Raw genomic sequence first — 10,459 nt, forward strand, 5'->3', positions numbered from 1 at the left:
GACGCGGCGACTCGTTGGAAAGAAATAATTATTGAGGGAAATAATTGTAATTTCATTGGGAAAAGAATAAGGTTAGAATAAAATATGAATCAATTCAAATTATGTTATTTGGTAGTGAATAATATAATTATTAGAATTAAGAAGGAAAAAAAATAATATAAAGATTAAAATATTCTTTTGTAATAATAAAAGTAATAACAATTAAGAATAATAGTGTTATTTTATCTATTGTTTTTTTTTTCTACAACTATTAAATTACAATTTCCTCTAACAAAATATTGTAATTAGAATGACCAAAGAATTATGGTGGAATTGCAACGTATTTCCCGTCTGCAAAACAACTCATGAATTTTTATGTATATGTATATATATCGTTGCATTTCTTAAAAAAAAATGTATATATTGTTGCAACTCAGAAAGATCCTTTTTTTTTTTTTTTTTTTGGAATGGAACATGATTTTCTTACAAGGAAATCACGATTCAATTTTTGTCAACACTCTTTTAGTGGAGCCTGTCACACAAGGTCTTCCTATTATGATTTATATCTCTTGTGTGATTTGTGTGTTATTACATAGAAGCGAAATTTATTCAATACACACTATCAGATAGTGTCAACAAATTTTTCTGATCCCAAAAAAAATTATAGTATTTTCAAGTGGGGTGAAATTATGAGATAAGATAATGAATGTAACATTACTATTTCCTTTAATTAATATGTGGAAAACATATAAAAGTAAATTATTTTTTTTTCTATGACCTTTACTATTTAATGTGTGTTTGGTTTGCATATGGGAATCGGAATCGGAATGGGTATCAAAAATTTGGTAATAGTAATGGATTTTGGTGAAAGTATACATGTTTGGTAGTAGGGTGGAATGAGAATGATTACTAATAGTAGTGCTTGAGAATAAATAAGGGAATAAAACTCTTATTTTATTTGGATATGAGTTTTTCAATTGATGGGGTATTCGAAACTCATAGAAGTGTTCTAAATACCTATCAACCAAACAATAACAATTACTTTCATACGCATTCCTATTGGCAAAACCCATCAACTGAACACACCCCAGAAATTTCCAAACTAATTTTATTTAATTAAACATTGTTTTCATATTGGGGAGAAAATTTATAATATAGTATCGCTCTGCAGATACTAGTCTCTATTATATTTAACTAGTATTTGTCCCGTGCGATGCACGGAAAATATGTTATAAAAATATACTCTATATGAGGTTTATTCATATATAAAATTTTTGTTATTTAGTAATTATTATGTGTGAATTCCTATGATAAATTATGAACATAAATATATTTACAATTAAAATAATATTTAAGGTGGGTGATTACTGCAAATCTTAAACTATATTAAAAATTTAGTACATAATATTTAATATTACAAATTTTTAAGAACTTAGTAAACTACGATAGTAATTGAATTACAATTTTAGAGTCACCACAGATCAAAATTTTTAGACCTTTGAGATTTCTAACTCTAGATGTAGCAACATACAATTGACCTTTAAAGACCAAACAATCACAATCTTAGTTGGAACATTGATTTTTTCTTCCAAATACTATCGAATTAAGTGTGTAATCAATAAAAGATGAGAACTAATAATTCGAGAATATAATCTTAATGTTACTAAGCCTACTTCACGTCAATTAAGTTGGAGAGTGTTGTTGGATAGTATCCGATGAATCCATGAATAACGCATCTTTGTCTCCGTAGTCCTCGATATGCACATCAACAATCTTAAATATTAGGCCGCCTAGCTATGCTATATATTAATTTCAAACTTATGGACTTTGGGGTTACACGTGTGGTATGCATGCATCTTCTTAAAGCCATATGGTCTTGCGAAAATTAAATATTGTTAATACCAACATTTAACTATTAATATTAACATTTAATTTTCACAAGACCATATGACTTTATTATAATTAAGATGAGTTTAAAATATATATATATATATATATATATATATATATCTGCAATAATAATAATTAATACTTAAATTCATTTTGTTGGCAAAACTATTTAAGTAGGAACATTCAATGAATGTATGTATATAGACATAGTATCTCTTTTAAATTCAGATAAAGTTTAATTTAATAAAAACGACAACTCAAAATGGGGTAAACCAAATTTAGTTAAAATATAATTAATATTAACACGATAGAATCGTAACTTGTAAATATATGAAAAATAATACGGAGTAATAAATTGTAAAATATTTATCTATTATTATATAATAATAATAAAGTAACGCATAAAAACATATAACATCAAACTTCTTATAAAATTTCATAGGAAAAAAAAAAAAAAAAACTTGAAATATTGTACCTCTCAGAATAAGAGAATGTGGCACAAAATCTTTGGTGGTGTCATAAAAGTGAAAGGGAATACTTTGAGTGAATGGTTATTAAAAATTGGAATGGGAGTCGGTGAAAAGGAATCACCAAAAGGTATCGAAAAAGTGCAGAGATGTTGTTATCATCTTGGAAACTTTTACATCCACCTCTCACATGGTACCGATACTCTTTGTTGGAGTTATCGAAAAATACTGATTTCTTCTTTTTTTTTTTTTTTTTTTTTCAAAAGGTTGAATCCCTAATTCTAAACTCAATTATTCAACAAAGTCAAATATATGTTTGCATAAAGAATTTGTTTATTCTAGACATAATTTTCATATTGTCGCTATCGAAATTCAAATTTTGATATCTTCTCTCAAATATTGCCTGCTAAACTAGTGAGTTTCCAAATAGTGTCTACTGAACTAGTGAGCTAAGCTCTACGCCAAAAAAAAAAAGTGCCAATTTCTCTTATTACTTTCACATTCAAATTTTAAAGTATTCGAAAGAAGGATTATATGATAAATGATTAAATATTTTAACATTCAAGTTATATGTATCCATTGGAATGGGTTCTTTGTGCACAGAAGTGTACAATTTAGTGTTGAGTTCTGAAATTAACATGAAAAAGGATTTATGAGGTCCAGGATATAGAACTCAACTTGTTAATTTGAATTTTGATGCAAGGAGAAAAAGGAAAGTCAAATTATAAATAAATTGAAATACATATATTGAAGAGAGAAAGGAACGTTAAACTTGGAATACATTGAATGAAGACAGCAATTGTATTAATTTTGTTTTTCTTGGACGTTAACTACATATATTAAGGAGGAGAAGACAAGGCAGGCAGTCTAAGGACGTCTTTTGAAGATTGCAGTCAAAGTTAGTTGTTTCCAAGGTGACAGGGGCTGGCGTGGCGAATAGCCGCATCTCATCCATAATCTTATCTTCATTCCAGATTAGAGCAAAGAGAGATGAAAACAACAAATCTCCCTTACCAACCCCTTCACCTATCCTGAATCTTACAAACCCCTAAAATTGTTCATCTGGGACTCTATATAACTACAAGTCTATAACCTGAAACTAAGATGGATAGCAATGGCCATTTTCACTGTATGAAAAACTGCATGCGTGGGCCTGCAGGCTGCAGGCCCGCAACTCCAATGGTTTGGCAGCAAGGGAACACGATTTCTACAACCTGCAAAGTGTTTCATGCCAATTAGATTAGAGAGCTGTAGAGAGTATAAGATTTGATCCTAAAACAAACAAGCATTTTTGCATAAACCGTCAAAACCAGGAGAAAATATGCATCTAGTTCCACATTTTTGGATAGACCGAGAGAACTCATCCTCAATTCTAACCATTGTCATGCATTCAAAAATCAAATAAGGAGAAAGTACATTTTTTGTTTTTGTTTTTGGGGTTGTAAAGAATCACAAATTGAATTTCAGTGGTGAGCAGATGAATGAATGCAACTTAATTTCAACTAGGAATGTTATGTTGCTTCTCAGAAAAGGGTCAAAAGCAAGAACCATATTAAGAAAAGCCTAAAGTTAAACCAATCAGCACATGCAAGAGAAATTACCATGATATGTATCATCAACGCCAATACTTGTGTCCAGATCAACGGCACTACCCATCTTTCCTGTAAATTTGTGCACGTTAACAACCATTGAATTATTCAGAACACTGTCGACTTCCACTACAAAAGAGAATATAAAGACAGTAGAAACATACTTTCTCTTTCTTCGATCAGCAGCCGGATTCCTTGGATCATTTTTAGCAATAGAAGATCCCGTGGGAATGGCATATTGCATTGGAGAAGGGACAGGACCAGTGGCAGTTGCAGCTGTTGGTGGCAATGGAATGGGTGGAGCAGAAGTTGGTGGTGCACTTTCAGGTTCAGGAAGCGGCCTCGGTAAAATATGCTTCAACCTATTGTTTCGGTAGTTCTTCCAAAAATAGAATTGCTGCCTATGTGCCAATTCCTACATTGTAGAGACATTGAAGATCAGTCCTAATAAAAGATAATAACACAACAGAACTCTAATATGCTTAACATCGTTCACTTGTTCTCTGTTTTTTATTTTTCAGTTTTCCATTTCTCCAGTTTTGTTCATTCTCCATTTCTCTAGTTTTACATTTCATCAATTTTTTTCGTTTCATTTTACAAATTCAACTTTAAGATAAAAATAAATCCAATACAGTAATACTAAATGGGTAAAAGGTAACAAAAGTCAATAAAAATATGTTACTAAATAATTACAACTATTTAAATCATTTCAGTACATAGTTTGATTACAAAACAAAATGGGCAAAACCTACCGGGGAAATAATAATAATAATAATAATAATAACACACGGGGAGAAACATACAAATAAAATAACATTACAAAGAAAGAAAGAAGTGTGTGTGTGGGGTGGGGGTGGGGTGGTGTGAGAAAGAAAGGAGAAGGCAGAAAAAAAGGAAAATGCAGGCTGTTGTGTGCGGAGGGGGAGGGAAAAGGGAAAATGCAGGTGGGGTTCAAACCAGCGACCACTTGGAAATATTACTGTTCAGGCATGTTTTTCCCACTTCTCCATTTGGAGAAGTCCGTTTTTTCAGTTCTCCAAAAACAAAGAAAAAGTGAAGATTGGAGAATTGAGTTTAATAAACAAGTTTGTCCATTTTCCAATTCTCCAATTTCTTGTTTCTCCAGAAAATTCTCCAATACAGTAAAAAGTTGTCATCGAAGGAAAATCCAAAATAATGGCAAACAAAAGTAAAAGGTGGATATTTGAAAGCCATTGACAGAAAACAGCTAAAGTATGATATAATTCATATGAATCTGAGTAATTAGCCATTAAATACCTATGCACCATCTATTAGGTTCGACCCAATCAAAAGTTAGAGTTCCAAAAATGAGAGATAAAGACAGAATCAAATTTATAAAGAAACACATCAAACATCAGTCACATACCATTGTTGGAATCATAATTTATTTTTAAAGACTAACTCAACAAGAGAAGAATTGAAGAGACGTAAATATGACCCACCGCTCATCCCCAACAAGCCTGCCATAATTTTTTCATAGTACTCTATGATTTATGTGTTTTCACTTCTAAGTATACAGGATTGCCTTGTGTCCAATTGGAGCATATTAAATGGAAACTTGGTGTGTTTCTAAAGAGCCGCTGACCCACCAATTGATAAAGACGCAATGAAGTATAAATCTCTTTGTAAATAATACAGAGTAATTCATGTCCTTTACAATGTTTCTCATTATAGGTTGTAAAAAGTACGGCAATGAGCTTTAGAGCATGTGAAAGCATTGCACGAACTAGAAAAATCCTACCTTGTTGGCAGGATGTGCCATTGCATTCCGAAATGTGGGACTTTGAAGCATTTCAAGAAAAAAGAGACAATGTGGGTACCTAACAAGAATCAATTAGGTGGAAATAAGCGATACTCATTTGATCAAATATGTGATATATCCACCAAATAATCACAGTAGAAATGAAAAGAATACTAAAAATGAAAAAAAAAAAAAACAAAAAAAAACAAAAAAAAAACAAAAAAACACAAACACAATATACCCAACGGGACAATTAGTTGGACCAAATCTGTAGCAGCAATTAAATATTAAAACTCACATTATAAACTTTATGTACTCGGGGCGTTGCCAGTACTGGAGGTATTTCAGATATCCAATAAATGCTTCGTCTTCAAAATATCGATTCTGGGCCAAATCTGTATAACCAACTCAACATTAAATACAAAAACAAAGATTTACTAAAAGAACTACTTTTGTTTTTGTTCCTAATTACCAAAACCATAAACTTAGCCCTCTGAATTTAGAGCAAAATTCAAACTTTTATAAATATAATTCCGTGCCACAAACAATAATTCGACTTCTTCATCACACCAGCATAAGAGCAGCTACAAATCATACAAATAGGGATGGCAATTTCAATCCACCCAGCAGATATCTACCCAAATCCACCCTGCATGGATCAGGGTTTTTTGGGGGTGATAGTGGCTTGTGGGTTGGGGTGGGTCCTAAAAAATATGGCCGGATTGGATGTGGGTTTGATATACAAAACACGCCATATATATATAATTAATATATTAAAATAAGTATTAATATGTAGTTAATTTTAAAAGTTTTTATAACTATAACTAACTTTTTACTATTTGTAGTTCTAAACTAATAAGTTTATTTCAAAAAAATTAATAATTTAATTATTATATTTGAATATTTCTATTATTTTATGTTTCAATATAACTAGTGAATTTTATTATTAAGGGCCGGGTGAGTGGAGAAAGTATCAATTGTTATGCCGTGGAACCGTGTCCACCTTGTATGTTCATAATTACTGAACTCTGTGTTCATAATTATAAAACTCTATGTTCATAATTTTTGAACTTCATATTCACAATTATTGAACTCTATATTCACAATTACAAAACTCTATATTCATAATTATAAAACTCTATGTTCATAATTTTTGAACTTCATATTCACAATTATTGAACTCTATATTCACAATTAAAGAACTCTACGTTCATAATTATAGAACTCTATGTTCATAATTATAGACTCTATGTTCATAATTTTTGAACTCTATGTTCACAATTATGACAGTTTTGGAACCGTGTCAACCTTACACGGTTCCACAGCATAATTTGCCAGAAAGTATATGGTGGATTGAATGATGGGTGTAGCCATCCCCATTACCATCCCTAATAACTAATTAGCAAGTACTCCGTTGTTAAGTCTAATCACACATAGAGAAATAAGCATACAGTGTTGTTAAGTCTAATCACACATAGAGAAATAAGCATACAGTGAATGTAGATAGGGTTGGCGAGACACTGAACGAATTCCAATTCAAGCAAGAATCGTTGGCGGCCATCATCTGGATCTTTGTATACGCTTTTTGGCCTGAAATTTCAGTATAACAAAATTTGCACAGCATTAGAGATAGAGAAACAACACCAAGGAGGGATTTTGAGCGAGAAGAGAAGCTTACGGGGACGAAGAAACATTAGCGGACAATTCATCAGATTCTGAATTGGAAAGTAAAGCCATATCTGTGTATCAATCGAGCAGAAAGAAACCCTAGAACCAATTGTTAGAGAAAGCAAAGGAGCTCAATTGGATTTCACTCTTTTCGTCCCAAAACAAATTATAAACTATCCGGCAATTTTTATCGAGCACCAGGCGCTGCGCCCGGGTGCAAAACAACATATATATGTAAATTCTAGTATACCATTATATATATTTTTGAAACATAAAAGTTTTTTAAAAAAATTAACATAAACACACCAGGATTATGTGGCTCAATGGTACCCGGGTAACCGGGTTGGACTTTCATTTAAAATGCTGTGAGTTTGAGCCTCCAATATTACATTATAATAGAGTTAGTAGCATTCAAAAAAAAAAAATGTACATAATTTTATAACAAAATACACATACTATTTTTTGAAAAGATAATACACATAATATATAATATACATAAACTCTTAATATAATACGCATAAATTTCCTGTTTTGAATGTACATAATTGTATAAAAAAAATACATAATTGTATAAAAAAAATGTACATAATTGCATAAAAAAATATACATAATTATATAAAGAATGTACATAATTGTATACTAAAATGTACATAATCGAGTCAACTTCCTATACAACTTAACAAAACGACGTTATTTTGGGAGGCGCGTGGCGCACAGTGCTATGTGCGCCGTGATGCAAGGTATAACGATTGCTGGCCGCAAATTATGCCGTGCAACCGTGTGCATCAAGTATGGTTCACTAGGTTGCAAAACGACGTTGTTTTGATTAAAAATTACGCGTCTGATTTAAAAAAAAAAAAAAAATCGATTGCCGTTAACGGCGTTATACTGTGCATAATTTGAATTATATATCCAGAATTAATGAATTATATATCAAAATTAGCGAACTATATATCTAGAATTAGTGAAATATTTATCCAGAATGAAATGAACTATATATCCATAATGAATTAACTATATATCCAGAATGAATGAACTATAAATTTAGAATCGATAAGGTCAATTATGAATGTGTAGTTATTAATTTCTGAATGTACTGTTGTCAAATTATGAATATATTATTATGAAACTACGAATATATAGTTATGTAATTCTGGACATATAGTTATAAAGTTATGGATATATCTTACTGTTTGAATTAAAAAAAAAAAAAAAAAAAAAAAAAAAAAAACCGCCTAATGCCGTTAACGACAATCCAAACGAATTTTTATAAATGGAATGGCGTTGTTTTGCAACCGTATGCATGCATGGGGCACACGATTGCACAACATAACGATTGCACACTGGCAGAATTAAATTCAAGAGGTGGCAAAATTAAATGAATTATACTAAATGTACTTCCTCAATTTTATGTTTTGATGTGACGGTAAATGAGTTATACTACATGTACTTCCTCAATTTTACATTTTTATGTGATAGCTAGTTATTTTTTATCCGTGGGAGTAAAAGTTGAGAGTAGAAAATAAAAAATATATATATAATATTTCTCAAAGTGGTGCTTTTTATGCACGGACGACGGGTTGTGATTATGGAAGGCCTCAAGTGAGAGGCATTTAGAAAAGAATGGAGGCTAATTAAAAATTATTTTAATTATTATTTTTATTATATTATTTCAGTGTGCTGTTAACATTCAAATTTCTAATTAATACTTTAATGCATTTTCAAGATTAAATGAGACGATGATGTGGTGTATGTTCCTTTCGTTTTTTCCAACATGTAATTCGTTTGCATTACTTGCATATATTCCTTTCGTTTATTCCAACAAGTATTTTATACTGTCTAATGTAGTATACTGGATGTTGTGATGGGCGTTTTAGGTTGAGTATTATGTGCTTCTTTTGGTGTGTGGATATTAAACTTAATATTTTTTTTCATATTATATGTATAATATTTGTATTCGAGACCCAAGAATATTGGAGTTTGAATTTAAGTTGGATTCCTTGTTACAAGAGTGTAGAGTTTGGTATCATGTCTCGAATGAGTAAATTCCATTTTTAGTCCTCGATTATTGTGTCATTGTCACATTTAGTCCTAATTTTTTAATTTTGTCATATTGTATCATTGACTTTAATTTGATTGCCACTATTGGACCTCCATTAAAATTTCCGTCAATCTACCGTTAACTATAAGGTTAATAACGTAATTTAACAACTTGTCTCAAATACAAATTAAAACCCATCTTTTTTATTATATTTCTTCTCTCAAAACTCTCTTTGTGCTCATTTAAAAAGAATCAAAATCTCCATAAAATCTATTCTATGATCTCGGCTCGCAAGGTTGTATCAAATCTTATTGCTATGTATGTTTTGTTAATCTGTGAATTGAATTAATTGTATTAACATAATAATGTGTTAGGATTTTTGTTCTCCATATTTCGAATACATTAGAATTGACAAGTAACAAGGGAGAAAAAATTGTTTCTTATATTAAATCTATAACATTCCAAACAAATTATTAAATTACATTAACCTTATAGTTAAGGGTAGGTTAACGGAAATTTTAACGGAGGATCACTAGTAGCAATCACATTAAAGTCAGGGATGTAATATAGCAAAATTAAAAAATTAGGACTAAATGTGGCAAAGCAACAATAGTCGAGGACTAAAATGGAATATACTCTGTCTCAAAATTAGAATGACTTGATTTACCTCTTCACAAGCCCGATCACAAGTTTATAAAGTCCGGGATGGAATCGAAAAAAACCTGAGTTATCAAAAAAAAACTTAAAGTAAAATATAAGAGCTATACACACATTTACAAATAAATATTAAATATTTAAAAGTAAATAAATAAAAATTTAGATATTTTTATGTAAAATCCTTAAATAATAATTTATTATTCTAATCTTACCTTCAGCATCACTGCTGCAACTCATTTGTCTCACAACTCTAACCTGACTGCAACAGCGGCAACCCTGCAATCTCAGCCCGCTCCTAAAAGGAGAATTTGTTGCCTCTGTTGGGTACTTGGATCAGTGATGAACTGCAAGTTAAATATTCTGAAACAAACAATATTGTTATTCCTGATACACATGCTTGGAATAA

General features: G+C 30.8%; 1 protein-coding gene across 1 annotated transcript; it reads right to left on the reverse strand.

Annotated features, from left to right (window-relative positions):
* Positions 1 to 3,097: 3,097 nt before the first annotated feature.
* On the reverse strand, positions 3,098 to 7,531 carry LOC109194132 (mediator of RNA polymerase II transcription subunit 31-like). Its single transcript, XM_019345035.1, has 7 exons — positions 7,366 to 7,531; positions 7,180 to 7,277; positions 5,986 to 6,082; positions 5,688 to 5,766; positions 4,090 to 4,340; positions 3,938 to 3,997; positions 3,098 to 3,550 (listed from the first exon to the last, which is right to left on the reverse strand). Exons 1-6 carry the CDS (start codon positions 7,422 to 7,424, stop codon positions 3,985 to 3,987), a joined length of 597 nt encoding a protein of 198 aa, XP_019200580.1. The 5' UTR covers positions 7,425 to 7,531; the 3' UTR covers positions 3,098 to 3,550; positions 3,938 to 3,984.
* Positions 7,532 to 10,459: the final 2,928 nt, after the last annotated feature.

Source organism: Ipomoea nil, unplaced genomic scaffold (assembly GCF_001879475.1).
Source record: "Ipomoea nil cultivar Tokyo-kokei standard unplaced genomic scaffold, Asagao_1.1 scaffold1932, whole genome shotgun sequence".
NCBI lineage: Eukaryota > Viridiplantae > Streptophyta > Magnoliopsida > Solanales > Convolvulaceae > Ipomoea > Ipomoea nil.